At 35.6% G+C, this 21,690-nt stretch overlaps 1 protein-coding gene across 4 annotated transcripts in view; it reads left to right on the forward strand.

Moving 5' to 3' along the window:
- Positions 1-21,690, forward strand: part of ST7L (suppression of tumorigenicity 7 like) — a 56,560-nt gene that overhangs the window by 18,998 nt on the left and 15,872 nt on the right. For all 4 annotated transcript variants that reach the window (XR_005556053.1, XM_039337388.1, XM_039337387.1 and 1 more), the window contains 6 exons: positions 719-833; positions 5,330-5,402; positions 6,665-6,767; positions 12,773-12,923; positions 14,325-14,417; positions 19,741-19,880. Coding sequence is in view for 3 of the 4 variants with exons in the window: in XM_039337388.1 (XP_039193322.1) it covers positions 719-833; positions 5,330-5,402; positions 6,665-6,767; positions 12,773-12,923; positions 14,325-14,417; positions 19,741-19,880 (675 nt within the window). In the remaining variant the exon portion in view is untranslated. The remainder of the gene's footprint in view (positions 1-718; positions 834-5,329; positions 5,403-6,664; positions 6,768-12,772; positions 12,924-14,324; positions 14,418-19,740; positions 19,881-21,690) is intronic.

Below are 21,690 nucleotides of genomic sequence, written 5' to 3' on the forward strand. Positions count from 1 at the left end.
TTAAATGCTCCAACACTGGAAGTTTTTAAGAAGAAACTGGATAGCCATTTGTCCAAAATGGTATAGGGTTACCTTCCTGAGCAGGGGGTTGGATTTGATGACCTCCAAGGTCCCTTCCATCATCATCATCATCATCATCATTATTATAAATTAATCAGTTCTGAATATGAAAGAGATGTAATTAATTTGAAATAACAATTTTTGAAATTATTATACTTCTATCTGCCACAGTCAAAATGACTGTTGTCAGCTTACAGTCTTCATAACTTGAAAATGAACTTTTGAATTCACAGTATGTTGTGCACCATTATTGCATATAAATATTTTTAAAAAGTTATTATGGATTATGGTGGCCTCTACTTTTGATTTATTTGGATATTAAAGGTTATCTGGATTCATTTCAGGTCATCTTCACTCTATTCACTCTAGGACTTTTCTAATTAGATGACTTTGCTTGTTTTAAGAGCTGAGTTGGGTTTTTGTGACTTAGTGCTGGGTTAAATGAAATCACAGCTTTTTTTTGTCTTGTACTGATTGGGCTTGTATGTGGTATAGCTGCATGTTAGAAAGAACTTTTGCTTACCCTTTTCTGTCTCTCAGCTTCTAGCACTAAATAAAAACCTTGCAAATTTATATTGTCTAGATTTCCGCACTCTACACTCATTTTTACCAAAACTATAATTGTACATAAAAATATTTTCCTCCCCCTTGTTTATAGTTAATGAAAGAATTTCCTGTCCTAAGTGTATTGAATATCCATGAAAACCTCCTAGAAACACTTCTGGAGTTACAGGCTTATGCTGATGTCCAGGCAGTTCTAGCAAAGTATGATGGTAAGAATGTATAATAATTATGGAGTTTATGTTTCTGCATTGGCAATAAACAGTGGAAATGGGAGGGGTAAAAAGATTGTGTAGGAGATTAGGTGATGGTGATTGTTTCAAGTAAAGAAAGTTGTTGTACGTAAATGAATGTTGGGAACACATATTTATGAAGCAAAACCACTGGCTGTGTAGATCTTTAATAATCCAGAAAAATAAAAGTTATAGATAATGTGAAGTTGTGAAACAAAATAGTAACTTGCAACTGGTTCAAAAGAGTAAAATATAGATCATGCACTTCATTGTTGTACCTATAATTCAAATAATAACAACATTATTTTAAAACTATATATGGCCTACTATTGTAAAGTCCTTACTTCTTAGGTAGATCACTTAACATAACAAAAGTTCCTTAGGTCTACTGCAGTGATGGCGAACCTTTTAGACACCAAGTGCCCAAAAACCGCCCCCCGCTCCGCCTCCCGCCCTGCCTGCTCTGTCCCCACCCACCCCCTGCCCCGCCCAACCGCAGGGCCACACACCGCCTCCATGGCCCATCACAGCAGATCACTCAGGCAGCCCTGCAGCGCCATGGCAGCCACGCTTCCGTCCACATCCTGCAGCATCATCTACATGCTATGGGACATAAGGGCGGAATCTTGTCCCTGCTGCCAGCTATGTCCTTGGCTGCACTGCTTCATGCGGGCTGTGCCCAGGGCCGACTCTCCTCCAGGGGGCTGCTGGTGAGGATGGGGCTGCGGGAGGAGGCAGGCCTGGGGTGACGGTGTGTGCCCACAGAGACAGCTCCGAGTGCCGCCTCTGGCACATGTGCCATAGGTTCGCCACCACTGGTCTACTGCTTTGGATCTCTGAATTTTTGTTGTAGAAACCCATTAGTAATTATTACTACATTTATTGCTACTGCATTTATGTCCTGACTTTTCTCTTGGATGCTCAAGATTGTTTATACAGGTAATCCCCGAGTTAAGAGCGTTCACGTAATGTTTGTTTGAAGTTATGTGATGAACGCCTCCCTATTGTTTACGAGCAAGTCTCCAAATTACGAATATTGCAGCACAAGGGCTGCAATATTACGAGCGACTTCAGTGATGCTGCAACTTTTGCCCTATTCCCCCCCCCACACACTCCTCACAACTGCTTCTCCCTCCCTTCCTGCCGCACTGGACTCACCTTGCAAAAAGCCTCTCTGCTGCGGTTTCTTTCCCTTTGAGGGAGAGGAGATTCGGCTTGGAAATGTTTGTCGTGCCGAGAATGGAAGTTTCTGGAGTTTGTGAGTGTTGGAAGTTGCACCAAATCACGGATCTCAGAAACTTTCATTCTCTATGTGAAAGGTACCTGTCTCCTGCTCCTGCCCCCAACTCTTTCTGCCTCATGGCAGGCCTGAAGCCTTCAACTGAGGGAGAAGGCCAGGCCCCTCCCTCGCACCTGCATCCAGCCCGGTGGAGCTCGCCACTCTGGGGGAGAAAGTGATCCCATTGTCCCCAGAACCTCGGAGGCCTCCAAGCAGCGCAGAATGGAGGTTGGGGGGGCTTCTGCATGCAGCTAGGAAGACCCCTCCGAGGGCTGGATCCAACCTCCAGAGGCATGCAGAAGGTCCCCCCCATTTCTGTTCTGGGGGCGGCAGCCATGTTGCTCGGGAGTTGAGCAGCAGGAGGTAGGCACTGCAAACAGCGCGAGACTTCAGGCACCCATTCTCTGTGAAAGAGGATTGGTGCCTGACCTCGTGTGATATTACGGCACCCAGGGGCTTCCATTGACTCTCCTGTCCCTCAAAAGCGGAACCACGGCAGAGAGCAATGGATCTTTTCAAGGCAAGTGAGTCCAGCGCAGCAAGCAGGGAGGGGAAAGCATGAGGTATCTCAGTGGGTCGAGGAGGCCTTCGGGGCTTGTTCCATCACTAGGCCCCCCCATGTCCTTCCCCACCCTGATATACCTCATATGCACTTGTCAACTGCGTTTTAACGAGCAAGGAAATAATCTCATTCGAGATATGAGATTCATTCTACAAATTTTCAAGTTATGAATGGAATTGCAGGCTCCATTACACTTATAACTCGACTACCTGTAATTTTTATTTCTACACCACGAACTGGTGAGCTAGGTTAAACAGAAAAAATGACTGCTCAGGGTTACTTAGTGAACTCTGTGATCAAGTTGGGACTTGAATCTCTTTAGTTCAAAACTGAATAGCTGTGGGTTTTAAGCCTTGCTTCCGCCATGAATCTAATGATCTTCCGTTGTTAGTTTTGGATGGGATAACACTTACTCAGATATGGTGCTTGATCTGGAATCTTTCTGAACTAGTGTCTTTAGCAGGTGGAAGCTGTGACCAGGTAGGCCTTTGCACAAATGTATGCTATGCTCCACTTGCACTCATTCCTAGATTGGGAGGCACTGATCATGGTCACTCATACCCTAATCACCTGGCAGTTGGGCTATTGCAGTCCCCGCTACATGGGGTTACCCTTAAAAAGCATTCAGAACCTTTAGTTGGTCCAGAATGATGCAGCACATTGGAGGGCCCATGAAAACACTACTGCCAGATTATCTGTGCTGGGTCCCAGTATGCTTCTGAATTTAATTCAGAGTACATGGGGTAAGGTCATTTGCATGATTGCAATGCAAAAGATTTCTCTCTCTTACACTAAAGGGTCTTCAGACTTGACCCTTTTATCACTTGTGGACTCCAACTCCCAGAATTCCTCAGTATGTGCCTGGCTGAGGAATTCTGGGAGTTGAAGTCCACAAGTCATAAAAGGGCCAAGTTTGAAAACCTCTGCACTAAATCCAATAGAGTGGGGCATATTTTGGGTTCCCTTGGTAAAGTGGTATCACCTGATGGGTTCTTGGAAACCAGGTTTCTTGATTATAGTACCTGCCTTATGGAGTAGCTTTGTCCTATAGATTTGGAAGGCCCCAATCCTGAGGGGCTTTTGGAAAGCCATGAAGACTTGATTTACCCTAGGTGTCAGCACCCGCTTCAGTACCTCATCCCAAGAAAGCAGAATTCATGGAAGCAAGCTCTTCCAAAAGGAATTTTTATTAGGAGAGGCTGATAGCAGCCATACTAGACAGGATCTGAAGGTTTCCTGCTCTGATTGGTGATTTAAAGTGTCCCAAAGCAAACACCACCCCATAGTTCATCTGGAGTCTGGACAGTTCAAATCGGCCAATTTCCAGGTGTTAAGTCCATCGTGGGAAAGGAAAGATAACACCAGGCCGGTTCTGGTTGGAACTGCAACGGTCACCTTCTCTAGAGAGCTAAGAGTTAAGCCGGTTGCCGGATGCTGTATTCTTTTCTACCTCCCCCTTTTCTAGTTGACAGTTTAAAGAGGGGAGTTTACAGAGAGAAATAGTGTAGGAAAGTGAAGTGTTACATTTTAGCAATAGAGGAAGCTAAGGCAATAAACCCTCGATCATTCCCCCCCCCCTCTCTAGGACTATGGCAGAACCCAGGGAGAGAAGAGAATGGAATTTGGATCAGAGGAAGAAGCAAGGGAAGTATGAAATCAGACAGATATGGGTTCTGACACTAGGCACTATTGTAGGGATGCCAGTGGAATTAATGGAGCCTGGTGCCTTTAGAGGGACATGTTGATAAGGTGCTTTTTATAGTGGCCTCAACTTAATTTTTTAAATGATTGTGTTGTATATTGTGTTTTATATTCTATTCTATTCATCACTCAGAGTTTCATTGTGAGATATGTGGCTATATAAATTTGTAAAAGCAATCAATCCAGCACAAATCTAATATGTTCATTGCAATAGTACCTTGGATGAATATACTAAATGTAGAAATATTACAATAGAATTAGAATAGAATAGAGCTGGAAGGGACTTTGGAGTCTTCTAGTCCAGCCCTTTGCTCAAGCAGGAAAATCTATACCATCTCAGAAAAGTGACTGTCTAGCCTCTTTTTAAAAATCTCCAGTGATGGAGTGCCCACGATTTCTGGGGGCAAGCTATTCCACTGGTTAACTGTCCTCACTGTCAGGAAGTTTCTCCTTAATTCCAGGTTGCTTCTTTCTTTGATCAGTTTCCAGCCATTGTTTCTTGTCCTGCCTTCTGGTGCTTTGGAGAATAATCTGACCCCCTCTTCTTTGTAGCAACCCCTCAAATACTGGAATACTGCTATCATGTCTCCCCTATTTCTTCTTTTCTTTAGAGTAGCCAAACCCAAGTCCCACAGCCATTCTTCGTATGTTTTAGTCTCCAGGCCTTTGATCATCTTAGTTGCTGTTCTCTGAATTTTTTCAAACTCTCAACATCTTTTTTGTAAAATGGTGACCAAAATTGGTTGCAGTATTCCAGGTGTGGTCTTACTAGGGTTTTAGAAAGAAGTATATGATTGATTTTTGTCTTTCAGATTTTAATCTCATATATCTAATATATAGATAATTTCCTGTATAAATTGCTGTTTGGGGAAGGAATGATTCTGAAATGTTACTTACTTTAGGATCTAAAGACAACAATTTATTGTTCCATAGATATCAGTCTTCCAAAATCAGCAGCAATATGTTACACAGCAGCACTCTTAAAAGCAAGAGCAGTTTCAGATAGGTAAGTGAAATATTTGATAGGCATATTGATATAAAATAAAGCAGTTATAACATGTTTTCATTGTTACATTCAATGAAAAATCATGGCAGTTTTGTTTCCAAGCTGATATAAAGGATAACATAAATCAAATTTCTTTTGTCCACTTTTTTTTAAAAAAGAGGACAAGTGATTGTTTCAAATGGTTGTTTTAAGTGGTTGTTTAGAACTGAATATTATGGGTATCAACTATATATGGCCACAACTGAATTCATCTGCCTATATATTGCATATATTCCAATAGGAGTAATTTGGTAGGAAAGTAAGATCTAATGACAAAAGATTGGCTACATTTAAAAAAAGAGGAAAATGTAGCCAATGTTTGTCATTACACCTTACTTTCCTACTAACTTACTCCTATTGGAATATATGCAATATAGGCAGATGAATTCAGTTGTGGCCATATATAATAGATACCCATAATATTCAGTTCTAAACAACCACTTAAAAATTTTATTATGGGAAGTGACAAAGCTAATTACAAATATTTGGTTGTCTAATTTCTTATTGTGAGTTAGCAGTGGCCTTTGACAGAGGTATACCATCTTATTCAAGTCAAGGATAACATATATTCTTTGAGTGAAATGCTGCGAACAACGTTCAAAAGGGGATAAAACTTGGTTAACATAAAATTGATTTGCTTAAATGTAAATGTAAATAAAATGACTTAAATAGTGGATATGAATACTCTCCATATATTTAAAATTAAAATTCAGAAGAAAATTTTGGAGAACTTTGGAGGCTACACCTAAAATTTTGTGTGCCATTTTGCTTTCTGTGGATATAGGTAGATGGTTGGGACTACATAGAGAAATTAGAAATTAAGTTTGATTTAGCTTTCCTGGCTAGTTCAGCTGTATATTGGGTTATTTAGTGTTTTGCAATTCCATCTATTTATGGATATTCAATGGGTATTTATTCAATAACCTATTGGATAGCCATAAATAGGTAGAATTACAACACACTAACCATACTTAATACACAACAATGGTTGGTTTCTTATAACATATTAAGCTAAACAATCTTTATTAATATTTGTGGAATTTGTGAGGCAAGGAAAATTTCGTGTATCTGAGATACTGATACATTTTTATCTGACAAGTAGAAACAGTGCTTAATTCTTTATTGGATTACAATTTTCTGGTATAATGATATTTATATTACTAATTTGAACTTTTGCTCCTATCATATTTTGTTATATAACAAACTTTGGAATGTTGCTATAGGTTTTCTCCAGAAACTGCTTCTAGAAGGGGACTTAGCACAGCCGAAATTAATGCTGTAGAAGCAATACATAGAGCAGTAGAATTTAACCCTCATGTACCAAAGGTAAGTACATCCCTAACCATCCTTTGCCTCCTGCCACAGACAAGTGTTGATTAAATGCCAATAACATTTAACTTAAGTTTGAAAGCTTAGTGAAATAAAACTATTTTCACTGATCTTCTAAATACCAAAATAGTTTGTGTTTTATAATTTTTAAATCATTTTTCTACATAATATATTGAGCATGAACTATTATTAGGAAAATATTATGAATCTGTAATATAGTAAAAAACACACAAATAAATAGCGGGAGAGTAACTGGATGCATATAGCATTAAATAGAAGTTGAATAAATTTCATAGAAGTTATTCCCAAATATCTGAGAATATTGTTATGGATTATGAAGCAAAGAGACATTGTTTATTGGATCTCTGAAAAGGTTTACGCTTTTTTGTTATCAATCTGGCTAGTCAGCCTATCTAATTGAAGACCTTCTAAGCCTTTCTGTTAAGGGACTCACTTGGCCATAGCAGGAGAATTATAAGAGAAGAATGTTTCAACCAATCTTAATAACTCTTCAGACATGCCTGAAAGGAAGGATTTAGTTAGGAATTCCTAACTTTAATTAGGAATTCCTTTGCGTAGCCATGTAGTCATTAACAATTAAAACATTTTAGTTTTGAAATGATAGAAAGGAGGAGTGAATAGCTGCTCAGTAGGGAGAATAGCATCCATTATATAGTAGCTGCTTCTCCAGCTTCAACATTAGATTGCTCACACTATGCCATAACAGTGCCAAGCAAAATAATCCAATCCTCTGTTGATAGCTGATCGTATTAACAGAGGGAAAGCTACTTATCTAATCAGATATAAGCTGATAATAGATGGCAACTTGAAAGTATAGGAAGTCCAGTTCCAAACTACATCACTGTAGAAAAATATTGTCTTATTGTGAGTCAATACTGTTTAGTCAACTGAAGTTGAAGGCTAAATAATCATGAAAGCACTATCAAACTAAATGCGATTATGCCATTTATTGTGTGAATAGACAACTTTACAATAAAGACCATTAAAATCACCAGATCAAATCCAGGATACAATATGGGTAAAAAGCATTAGGAAGAAGTAGAACCACCATAACACTCTCTAACATTAAAGGCTATTAAATTATCAGGAAAGGCCTGTGTGCAGGCATAACCAGTATTTTCCTAGTGCTATATCCCAGTCTGAAATCAGACTTGGAAAGGTTCTGGATAATCTGCTTCCTTTAGGACTCTTTGGAACTGAAAACTGATTACCTTCTAAGATCAAAGTAGGACAAAAATCATCAAATTTTGTTGACTCAAGCAAAGATTTCTTAGGGTTGGGAGGAACACTGCCCCTTTTGAGACTGGTGAGGTAGCTCCTTCTCTCAAGAATGTATTTACCAGTGCATCAATCCCTCCCATCTTAGGAATTGTTTATCTCTCATTGACATATCCAAAGAGTTCAAAAGAGTATTGAGCTAGAGCTTAAATCCCAATATAGATAAGCAAGAATTTAAAGAAACATTTGAAAATTATGCAGTTGGCATTAGGCTATCTAAGGGTAGAAATGTTCTTTTAAAATATATTTTTTTTTGGTGTGTTATTTGTTTTGGCTGAAAGTTGCATCAGGCATTTTTCAATGGATTTTATTTTTAAAAAATATATGTGCTACTATATGTTCATTTTTCTTATTATATAATGAATAGATCAGGAAATAAAAAAGGGAAATTTACATATTTCTTTCAGTCTTTTTCTTAATTTTTTATGTCTCTGATGCCCCTTTTAACTCCAAAGTAAGTCCATGAATACGGATTTCTTGTAGATAAGTGAGAATATGGGGAACATGCACAGATCTTTCATTGTCCATGTTGGTGAAATAGGGCTATGCCCATGAGTGAAAGACAAGCATAGCATGCTTATGTTTCATAGAGTTATCTACAGCCGTGATGTGATGTGGCAGTAATTTGGTTTGTACATAAATATGATCTTTGTACCAATATAAGAACCAAAATACAATTACTTTATTATTCACCTTTCCAAATATTATACTTTTTTAGTCACGTTTCCTAGAATATATGGCTAATTGTAGAAATTATGCAGGAAAATCTACTCACAAAAAATGCAAAACAGTACAAATTTCATGTTTTATTTTTTTCCTGCCTCTATTATTTTTATAAATAACTGTAGGCAGCAAACATACATAGTACTCCTTTCTCTTCTTATTTTTACCACAACACTCCTATAAGATCAGAAGGAGTAACTGGCTCAAGATCACCCATCAGTATTAGGAGAAATATGCAAGAAGATAAAACAAAACAAAATAAAGTGTCCTTCACTGGTGAATAAATGATGCCACAAAATATTTCTACAAATTGGCTATTTAACTCTTGTTAGTGCAATGGTACAGTATTGATAAAGGAATTTTGGAAGTATGTAACTCCTTAAATGTGTGAAAAATTTATCAGCAACTCTTCTGGAAGCAGAATTAGAGCTAATGTAGAAACATTTGCTGATCCGACTTATGCAATGGTAATATTTTCATGCAGAAAAACAAAACAGTATAAATATTAACATCAATAATAATATTACCATTTATAATATGTCTGTCTTAGATACGATATCTAATTTGGTTGAGAGTTAAATTTTACTTAATAGGTCGAAATGATTTTTTTTTTACTTTGTTTATATAGAAAACTATTTTGTAATAGCAGAAGAATTAGAGAGGTCTACGATAAGAGAAGAAAGGGTATTAATGATATATCAAATTAAGAGATGGAATATATGTGAAAATATTAGAATGTTATTCTTGGAATATTATGTATTTAGAAGGGATACCCAAAATTTTATTAATATGTTTGTTTAAGATCAATTGGAATATTTTAATTGAAATTAGTGGAGCTTAAAAGCAGGAGTGATTTATGTAGATGGAATAGTAGGGATGATTCTGTGGATTGATTGAATTTTAAGAAGAAATAGATTAAACTAAATTTGCTATATTATGTGAGGAAATAGAGGGGGGATTTTTTTAAGGTATTAATTTGAGTTATATATCAATTATAACAAAACAAGCCATACCCTTTCACCACGGTGTTTTCTTGAACATTTTGATGTTAAAATTAAAAAAACCAATAAAATGTATATTAAAAAAATAATAATATTACCATTTACAATCAAACTCATTTTAACAGACCTAGTCAGAATTTAACTTGAAAAGCACTCTATTTCAAAAGTGCTTCAAATTTAGTAATTAAACAAAAGCCTGTGATAATTTCTTCAGCTTTTGTAACATACATTTATTATTTCTTAATCCATTTACCAACTAAGATGGTTTTTATTTTTTGAAAAATTTCATAAAAAAGGTGTGTATAAAACAGTGTATAAAAAGGTGAAAAGGTTGGAGCTATAGTAGGTTAGATGGGTGGGCAATTTGTAATGGAAGGTTGTGATATAATAGATGTGCACACAGAAAAGTGGAGGTTTACCATTCATTGCTTTGGGCTGTACTGTTTGTGATCTCTGTCCCCTCTTACTATTATGAGATTAGTCAAAGACAGCTAGGTGCTGCCATCTAGTGGGGCAAGACTAACTTACTTTCAAGTCATAGTTCTGCAACTGTATTTATATCTGTGTTAATGATGTGTTATTAATACAATTAAATAGGTAATATAATTTATAGCATTTCATTTTTAAGTTATCAGTCACAGGCTACAATTTATCTTTAAGCAATTAGCAAACTTCCAAACTCTTAAAGAAACACTAAAGTTATGATAGCATAATTTTGTTGCAAAGTCTGCAACAGACACAAGAAAATCTTGAATGATTTGTATATATGATTACATTTACAAGTGGGCCACTAATTGTAAACCCCAGTAACCATAACTTTTTCATAACCATTATGAAAAAGCATTCTTTCTATCATTGGAAGTTCCATGGTTATCCCAATATGTAAAGCAAAGGATTCTATCCTTTGTATAAGGGAACTATAAAAATAATTTATATAAATACATTATTCTTAATTATTTTTGTTACAGTGAGCATACTTGAAATACTTAGATTTATTTTAATATATAGAACTGTAACAGATTAAAGCCTGTCTGTAAAATTCGTACTGCCCAATGGGAAAAAAATGAGAAATGTTATGCCCAATTCATCTTTTCCTAAGTAAATGTGTATACAGTAATTAGAACTTCAAATAGCCATGGCTGATCATTGATAATATATTACCCTTGTAGCCTTAGTAATAGAAGGATGGCTTATCCCTAGAGTTAATCCTCTTATGATAATCAGGGTGTCCAAATGGTTCTTTCCTTGAAGATTTGACTTTATTCATCTAGTCTTCTCTTTCCTTGATTATGCATTGGGAGAGCTAATTGTTACAAAGATTTTCTGCTCCCTTGCATGACTGATCAAAAGTACAGCAAGTTCATTTCAGGCAGTCTCATTTTTTCTAGCCTCTGCCTTTAGGTGGAAGACTGGGATGTATTATCATTATCCAAGAATTACAGTAGGTGTCTGTCTATTTCTTCAGGACTACTGTGTCTTTGAGGAGATTAATATGTTTTATGTACTTCTCACTGGCATCACATATCAAGAAAACCAGTGTGTCATAGTAATAATTTTATATTCTTATCTAGTAAATCTTTCAGATTTCAGTTGTTGTATTATTGTGAGTTATATGTCAAGAGGCTGTGGAAAATAACATATCAGAGTTTTTAGACCCACTGTTATCTTTGATTAAAATATTATTTTAATTAAAGGTAACTGTGGGTCTAAAAACTATAAACAAATACCAAGCTAATAATTTCATGGACTAAAAACAATTATGGCAGAGGCTGGATATTTGAAGCTACTTTCACACTATGACAGTGTGGAATGATTCCTTACTGGTTTAAAAAAATAATCAAGAAGGATTAAATAGGATTAGTTAAGAGTATTGCCCTCCAGTAAATTGACTCAAGCACTAAGAGAAGAATCAGTCAGGCAGTAAATGCATTTGGTTTGACCATCACAGCTTTGGCTATATTCCTTCAAGAACCAGAATGGGGAAAGTTAAATTCTGTAAACTCGATTATTAAATAATTGTTTGTGGTATCTGCAAGCAACAACTTGGCTAAGTTCTTAGAGTTTTGTGGCAATCAAATATTGTACCTAATACTTCATATTATCAAATATGAAATTGATTTAACTATTAATAAATGGAATGGGCTAGTTCATAAATTGTAGACATTAGTTAATTGAGTGGTTACAAATATTTGGACTTTCCTCAAGGACATATTTCACATGCATAAAATATTTTCAGGGCATGATTGTAGTTTTTGGGTGAAAAGAATCCAAAATAATGCTGGAAGGAGATAGTTATGAGTGTCATTTACAAGTGAATTCTAACTATTTGGAAATAATTTATTATATTAATAATTTATTATATGCAGTTATCTTCCATTCTGCTTCAGGTTTAGAATGAACAATGAACGCAATAAGAAAGTATCTTCAGTTGCAATACTAGGACAGGAGGAAGCACATTGCAGCAAAACCATCCGTTTTTAAATTTGCTGCTTTTTTCAACATAGGAATTGGAGCCTTTAATTTGAAACCTACTTGGAAATGGATAACTCCAACTAAAATGAGCAAGCACTATACTTTTATAATCATCTCTAACACTTGCATTACACCCCTAGTAAACTGCTTGAGCTGCTATTCTATTTTGTACACAAATCATTGTTTTATCAAAATTTTACCAGGATAATATTTTTGGAGGCACTACTATAAATCTTTATCAGACTTTTGCACAAAGCGATTTGTGCAAAACAATACTGTTTTCAAATAAAATATCCACATTAAATTGATATGGTCTTTCCTACTGTGAAAGATTCACAAAAATGCCTTTTTAAATTTGAATTTGCCAAATAATTCACATTTTCTTACAATTATTGCTTTCTCTTTCTCGTACACAAATCAAGATTAAACTAAATTAAAAATACAAAGAAAACACTTAAGTGTAATGTTCTGTATAGTTTCTCATCACTTCTCATTTTTTTCTTCCAGTACTTGCTAGAAATGAAAAGCTTAATTTTGCCTCCTGAGCACATTCTGAAGCGTGGGGACAGTGAAGCAGTAGCCTACGCATTCTTCCATCTTCAGCACTGGAAACGAATAGAAGGGGCCCTTAACTTGCTGCACTGCACATGGGAAGGCAGTAAGTATTCTTCTGTCAGTAGTACAAACTTATTTTTTTTTACTAGTTTAATACAATACAATAACCTAATATAATAAAATGTGCTCTGACACATTATAGCAGGATCTTTGAATAGATCAGTTTGTTTTAATGGTGGTAGACTACACTTTAAAGCCATAATCTGTTGGTGCTTATAGTAAACGACAGCTTGATAGTAAATTAGAGTTTGCATTACAAACTTTAGACGGAATTGAGGTCAGCTTTAGAAGTTTATTTTTTTCTAAGGAAAATAAGAATTTATAAATGTCTCTTCACTCATCATATTTCTCTTTTGAACAGATACTTATTAGTCTTTTCCACATTTCTGTTTTTAAAGCTTCTAAATAAAATGCATTTAAATAAAATGACATTCTCAAACTCCCCAAATTTCATTGAATTTAATCTTCTTTTTTAATGGGAAACTTAATTCAAACTTATTTTCATTGTAGACTTGTTGTAAATCTAGAAAAAGATGGAAGATTTCTTATAAATCCATCACAAGCAGCCATGTTTGATAATATATTTTTTGACTACATCCTATGTTTTCAGAACACTTAGAGGAAAATGCTGATTTCTGGAGATGATTATTTTTGTAAATAAACTGTGTAGAAATAGAATCAGAAACTAATTTTAACATCTATTTCACTAACAATTTCCAGACAGTCTTTGAAATTCTCACTTTTAAATTGTGGCAAAATCTAGTATGTAGAAACATAGAAATTATCCCACTATGGCATATTTTTTCAAAATAGCTGCATAGCAAGTTATTGCTGTGTTTATATCATGTCATCCAACAAAGCTTTTCTAAGTGGAATAGAGTACTTAATTCATCATTAGGCTATGTAGAAGGCAAAGCCGCTATATCAAAGTAACACAATATAGTTTGTAAGGTATTTTGAGGCTTCTCCCCTCCTGTCTAACAGTACTTGGATGTCACTGTGAAGGCAGGTGTTGAAATCAAAGAGGTCAGAAAGCATCATCCTATTTATTTGGATCATAGTGATTACTGTTAAATATCAAGCTATTTGCAATATTTAAATCCCATTCGGTTTGTGAAGAAGGTGGATTTGCTGAGGAAATGATGGCATTGCTTATAAAGAGTTTGATTGCAGGTTCGTTCAAGAAAACCTAAGCATGTTTTCCTGTTAGATATCTATTTTGAAACCCTCATTTATGTTTTTTATGGCTGCTAGTCAAATCTCATTGTATTTTATACTGGGATTACTTTCAGAATTCTCATGGACAAGTTTCTTATCCTTGTAACCTTTTTATAGACTTTACACTGAGAAAAGACTTTACCAAGATCCTATATATGAATTTGTAGAAATTATAAAGCAGTTTTCCATGATCTGATGCCAATCATTATTTTTACCTCTTTTTCAGCATTTAGAATGATACCATATCCGTTAGAAAAGGGACATCTATTTTATCCCTATCCCAGTTGCACAGAAACAGCAGACAGAGAGTTATTACCAAGTAAGTGGATTTTTTTTCATACATTTTTTTCTTTATCTAAGGTATAGCATTTGTACACTGTATTTCTATGCAAACACATTCAGTATATCAGCAGGTTTAAATATTGTTAGTTTTAAATGTGACACTGAGGAAGAACACTATTGATCTGCTATAGTAGAGTCTTTATGTTGAATTTGCAATGTGCAGTCTTTGCAGTACAGCTCCCTTTCTACATTGAAAATTTTACTTTATAAAGAATGGTGAGGAACCTTAGTTCCTTAAGCTGTTCTTGGTCTTCTGATTTCCATTAGCAATGGCTTGAGTAATCAGTCATCAGAAAAGTTAGAATTGTATATTAATAGCATTTGGAGTCCAACAACTTGTAAAATAATACATGAAAGTAACTTGCAAGATTTCTTTGTTTCCAAGATGTAAGAGTAATATGCAATAAATGTTCTGCATATTTGAAGCCCTCTTTTTATTTCAGCTGAACAGAATAAAAAACTTTCCTTTGATATATTCTTGATTGATAGCTTACTTCAAGAGAATAACATTATGTATTGCTTGGTCTCATATCCTTGGATCAGGACAAGCATTTGAAGCATTTGTTGAACAAAGTTTTCAAACTATAGGAATTGCAAATTTATCAGTGATCTTGTGGGTTTAATTGTTTTAAAGCAGACATGTCAAACAACAAGGCCTGTGGGCCGGATGCAGCTCGCGATTGACTGTTTGGCCTGGAGATGGTGGGTGAGTGGCCCTCGCTGCCCTGGCCCCGACCCACCCAGCCTGGCGGCCCACAAGGCACACACACAGGCGGTGAGCGTGCAGGGGCCAACTGTCCGGCAGCAGGGGCTGCTTAGCCCCCTGTGAATACTGGGCCAGCCGTCCAGTAGCAGTGCTGCTGTGGCCCCGGCAGCACATGGAGACGGGGCATGTGATGCGGACTGCCAGACACGCCTACTCCGTCCCATCTCTTTTTGGTTGGAGAGCAGGTTGCCACTGGTCATCTCAGCCCTCTCATGGGTCTTGCCCTTGGTCAGTGGGCAGACCGCATTTCCCTCGCTCACCTCAGTACCAGCTGCCAACTGCTCATGCAAGTCCATTAGGCTGCCGCCCAAGCTGTAAGCCTGCCCAGCACGAAGGAGGTCAGCTAGGAAGCCCCAACTAGAGGTGGTAAGTCATGCCCAGGGCCAGCAGGCAAAAGGCCATCCCAAATGCGGAAAGCCGGATCCCCATCAGCGCCATGGCCGCCCAGGCCTAACAGAGATGGGGAAGCAGGCAATCCTGACTGGGACTGGATGGCCATGGCACTGATGGGGATCCGGCTTTCCCTGCTTGGGGTGGCCTTTTGTTTGCTGGGCTTGGGCATGCTCTACCACCTCTACTTGAGCTTCCTAGCCAGCCACCTCACCTCTTTTGTGCTAGGTGGGCCTGCTGCTCTGGGCAATAGCGACAGCCTAATGGACTTGCATGAGCTGCTGTGGAATAGGCTCCACATGTGGGCCAAGGGCAAGAGGAGATGACCAGCAGTGACCTGCTCTCCAATCGCAATCAGAAACAGATGGGACAGAGTAGGCGCATCCGGTGATCTGCATCACATGCCTCCACCTCCCCTACTCCAACTGCTGCTGGAGGGCTGGCTGCAGAGCCTCAGAGTGCACCGGTTGAGGGGCCGGCAGGCTGTGGCTGCTGACGGACACTTTCGGCTCCCATGCACTTGCTGGCTTCTGAGAGCTGGGACCGATAGTGTCAGGCAGCAGCTGCCCCAGTTCTTGCCTCACCTTGCCCCACCTTCCCTAACCCTAACCCACAGGCAACGTTGAAGTGGCCACGCCCACCCAGTCAGCCGTGACCATCAGAGCCATGCCCACCCAACTGGCCCCCCGAGGGCATCACAATGCTGATGTGGCCCTCAATGAAAATGAGTTTGACATCCCTGTTTTACAGAGTCTGGGTTAATAGCAAGGCATTTTCAGTTAGTATTTGCTGCTGCTTCTACTGGCAATCTGAACACATATGAATAGTATAGAATAATATACAAAGATTCCATCTCCATTTTTGGAGAGGCAGGAAGGAAATAAAAAGTAATAACTAAAAGGGTTGGAGGAAGGAGATAATAAAAAATAAAATTAAACTAAAATTCATCTTATTGTACCAACAGAGCTCATTATGTCTTTCTATCATTTCAAACCATCCTTGGTTTCAATATGTCCACATGCTGCTATTTATATTGCTTTTCCCCTCCTTAAATTCTTATATATATTTTTCAGAAGACCTTGCTAACTCCATCCAGTCATGACTTTCCTCTCTTTTACACACACACACACACACACACACAGAGATTGCAATTCATTCCTCTCTCTGTGTGTGTCTGTGTGTATTCCTATGTATTCCCTCTTTGTGATCATGCCCTCTCAGCATACTTATTTTGTATAAGTTACTCACTTTTGTATGCATATTCATTCATTGCCTATTTCTTGTTCTCTTTTGTTTTACTACATCCATTTCTTTAGCAATCCCTTCTCACTTATTTCAACTTATTTCTATGTTCTTCTGACATTTCCAACTCTCTCTTTCATATAGAAAATTGGGGATATATTGAAGTAAAAGTACTTTACTTCGAGCACAAAGATCCCTGGACTTTTTCTTGTTTTTAGAAGATTCCACATTTCCAACAATTACGTTAAAATAAGTCTCTTCAAATTCAGTTCTTTATTCCTTTATAGTACCATATGCAGCTATGAAGTCCATTGGCTAAACCTATTCCTTCTATAATTAGTATTCTGCACAGGGATTTTATCTATTGTTATCCACCATAGACAATTTACTCAGTAATATAATTTAAGGTTATGCAAATCTATGTCTTTCTTTTGAGTCTTACAATATTTTGAATGTTACAAGCAATACATAATGTACTACCCTGGAACTAAGCAAACAATCATGAATGTATGAAAGAAAGAAATGGAACCATGAATATTAGATATTGACTCCACTGCTCACAGTTTTGTCAACTGTAGATTTTATATAATCCTTTTTAATCAGATAAAAATTAGATGGTTATATAAATACTATATGCAGTATTTCATGCTAACTATAGTGCCTTTATGCTGTTCAGTTAAGTAGTCCTTGACTAATGACCCCAACTGGGATCAGAATTTCCATTGCTAAGCAAGTTAGTTAATTATGGATTTGAAGATAATATCTTTAAAAAGTTCTTATATATAATTTCTAAAATGCATATATCTAACGTTCCAGATAATTTAAAAACTCCTTTTAAATGAATGCTGTTCGTTTAAGTATAATAATGGCTTCAAAGGTTATATTTGTTTGCAGCACTGTAGTTCTGTTCCAGTTTATCATAAAGATGAATTAAACCCTTGCTAGGTTTGTAAAGATTGACTGATGTTGTTAGGTAGTCTGAAAATATGTTACTAATTTTTCTGTTGCTGGGTGTAAAGTTTTCACATAATGTAAAGCATTATAAAGCATTGTTTCATAGTAGTTGCTGTTGAGGTTCCATGAAATAGTAACTTAGGCAGTCTTATTTTTTTAAATAAAGTATAAGGAATGCTTATAACTAAAGCCAAAGAACACATCTGCCATAGATAGACTTGGAGAGATGTTATTTGGTAAAGATTAAATCTTAAAAAGCTGTACTTAAAAATTAATTAAAATATTCCCCAGACTGCTTTAAATTACTCATTTCTCACTCATGCAGGATATTGCACAAGGAATACTTTGGCTAGTGGATAATTCTAAGCAGTAAGCTTCCATTATAATTAAACTCTATGCATGCAGACATTTCAACACAGTAACTCATGCATTCCTGTTCATTTTATTTATGACCAGCTTTGTATTTAAACATAATATGTTTCAATGCCAAGATTAAATGTTAGGGAGTTTTCAAATTAATGATCTACGCATGCGCACACACACATACACACACCCCAAAACCCCCAGAGACACACAAACCATATTCAAAAGGCACCAACTCTGCTCCCTTTAGGAAAGCTATTAAGTCCACTTGAATTGGGATATCTTTTTGGCTGTTTTATTATGTTGTTTGAGCATTGTTTTATATTTTTTATTGACATATTGTACATATTTAATGATATGGGGATAGTTGTTCTTTGGTTTATTGTTTGATTTTTATGCTAAATGCTTAGAGTAACATTGTTTGAGTTAGATAGCCTTATAAATTTCATAAACAAGCAAACAAATAGATGGATTGTTGCTGAACAAAACTTCTATTTTATAATATCTTCTTCTCAAAAGTAGATAATTACCAATGGTGAGAATATGGAGGACAATGATCTCAAAATATATTTTAAAATGCAACAGTCCGCTCAATGGAGTTACAATGCATTATAAAATTAGATCAGACTGACAGAGCAGTTTTATGTTACTTGCAGTAGCCTATTCATTTTTTAATAAACAATATATATTAATTAAAAATGTAATATTAGTACTGCTTACTTTTTTACCTGAAAAAGGAAGGTTTTTTTAAAAAAAATGTATTGAAAATCTCTATTTGGATAGAATAATATAAGATACAAAATTATTGTTAGTTTAAAGTAGAGAGACTTAAAAAAGAAGTTCAGAAATTTATACTGACTTCCATCTGTAATAATATAAAAGAAAAACCTGGAGATTTTTAAATCCCTTATGAACTGAAGATCTCAGAACAACATATATAAATAAAATAAAATACAATTGTGTCAATAAAACCCAATTTTAACATTCAGTTACTATATTAAATTCAACTTTAATACATTAAATGAATCCCAATGCAATTAGAGTTTAAAGCTATAAAAATAAAATATAAAACTCAGTATTAAAAATAAAAAAATAAATGAAGGATAGGTATTATTTATAACATGATAATATTGCCTTATAAGTTGTTTTCTAACCCAGTAGATAGCTGCAGTGACACAATATATAGTCATAGCAATTGAAATATTTTACAAATATTTAAACTGCTCTGGCATGTTCTTCATGTGTAGTTTAGAAAAAGTTTAGGAAAGGTAGAAAAGATACTCACAACCTTTTTTTAGAACCCTCTTTTAGCTTGTTGACTTTATGCAGTTTGACTGATAAAATTTATTCTTGTTCTTAATCAACCCCTTTAGAAATCTTTATTTAGAATTAGATCAAACTTTGCCAACAGTGGTTGGTCTTCAACTCCTATGTTTTATTTAAATTGAAATTTAAGAATACAATTATAGTTGTTATAATAGAAAAGGTTCCAGTATGATTTTACGAAAAAAAATATGGCAACATAAAATCATTTTAAATTCCTAATTCATCAAATAATTGGTTTTCCTTTATTTATTTATTTCAGCATTTCATGATGTATCTGTGTATCCCCAAAAAGATCTTCCTTTTTTCATCCATTTTACAGCAGGGCTATGTTCTTTCACAGCAATGTTAGCCCTCCTCACACATCAGTTTCCTGAACTCATGGTCATTTTTGCTAAAGCTGTAAGTATTGTCTCTACTCCAGGGTTTACTTAAGATGTTTGTGAGGCATGCAGAAATTGAATGAAATTAAGAACTTCGTCTGCAGACCTTTACTCAGAGCCACAGACATCTAAAAATCTGATTGAACATTGATTGTGGTTGCTCACTTCCCTTTTAAAGAAAGATTTATTAAAGATCAGATGAAAAGCTTAAGGTTCATTTAGGCCGTCTTAAATTAAGAAGCAGTGTTTAATGTGTCACAATTTTTGAATTTTAAAGTTGGGAATCTTATGCCATTTCAAATAAAGTTTTTGTAACTTAGGATTTGTTAATAATTAATGTTTAACCCTTCCTGTTATTAGACAAATATATTATAATAAATAATTGTATCTTTTTCTCTTGACATTCATTGCCTACTAAATAAACTTTTGGGGGAAACTGAATGGAATTTGTAATATGGTGCTATGACCTAGATGTTACTTACCACAAATTCAAGTCTGTCTGCAAGCCTTTTCATCTTCCCCAAGTAGAATATAATGTAATAGACTAATTGAAGTTGGAACCATGCAGAATTTTTCTATTTTTTACTTGTATTTTCAGAATATATATTTATTGAAATTTGGAAATAAAATTCAAATTGTTTGTACAATTGGTTAAACCTGAAATTATGTATCGTTTTCTTGTTCTGTTGGTAATCTTGACACTTGTTAACTTGAAGAGAGAAAAAGAGACTTTTTTTCACCTGTCATCCAACTCCAACTGATTGTATCACTTTAGACTCAACTTTTGGGTAGATTCAGAGTTTCATCTGTATGAATTTCTAAATACTTTTTCTTAACCAAACTTTCCTTTTTCGCTTTCTATTATTGTAAAACTGTTGTCCCAACTATATCCAAATCAGTGAGAAATACTGGACTTCAATGAGTTTTTAAATAAGAGTTCGAAAAACAGGATTGAACTAGCTAGGAAAATAGAATTAGTATTCCAAACTATGAACATCCTGCATAATCTTGAATCTGGTGGCAGGAGAATCACCTTAATTTAAAAGAAACAAGAAAATATTGTTGTAAGTATCTAATAATGAATTTTATATTGATAGACTTAGTTGGACTTGTCCTCAAGAGTTCTTTCCTTTTAATAAAATTGAAAATTATCTTTCATGATACCCATTTTATGGCACCAGCTTGACTCTAAACTAGTACATATTATTGTTAGTAAAATAATATACAATTCACTCTAATAGTGTTTAGTTTCTGTTCCATGATGGGTTTTGATGACACAATGGTAATTTTTATTAAAAATTCACCCCAAAAGCAAACTTTAATTATCATACAAATTGAAGGATTTCATATTAGTAAATGGTACCATAAAATAAAACATAAAATTAACAAAAAGGAGCTATGTTGAAATATAAGCTTAAAAAAAAGGAAAGAATTGGTCCCTCAGCAAGTAGTCAGTTAATGTAATGAATAAATGTTGAAACTGAACAGAACTGCTAGTTTCATGTATCAAATTCTCATGTAATCGGTATTTTATTTTAACTAGATATTGCTAATATAAGTTTGTATGATAAATAAATCTAGTTAGCACCAAATTTAAAAATTATTATAGGAAAATGTTGATTTGTTGATGGAAGAAAGAGCAAAAAGATATATCAGTCAAATTGTGTAATAAGATAAAATGTTACATTAACAAGCAACAAATAATTGCTTATTTGCTTTCTTCCATTCTGTGTTGCTACAAGTCTGCTCCAGAGGGCGCCCCCAACCTTAAAAAATTCAGTACTATGTTCAGAAGGAGACTGCTAACAGTTACCATTAAATTAATGGAT

Source organism: Crotalus tigris, unplaced genomic scaffold (genome assembly GCF_016545835.1).
Source record: "Crotalus tigris isolate CLP2741 ecotype Arizona unplaced genomic scaffold, ASM1654583v1 scf7180000017677.1119895, whole genome shotgun sequence".
In the NCBI taxonomy this organism is placed as follows: domain Eukaryota; kingdom Metazoa; phylum Chordata; class Lepidosauria; order Squamata; family Viperidae; genus Crotalus; species Crotalus tigris.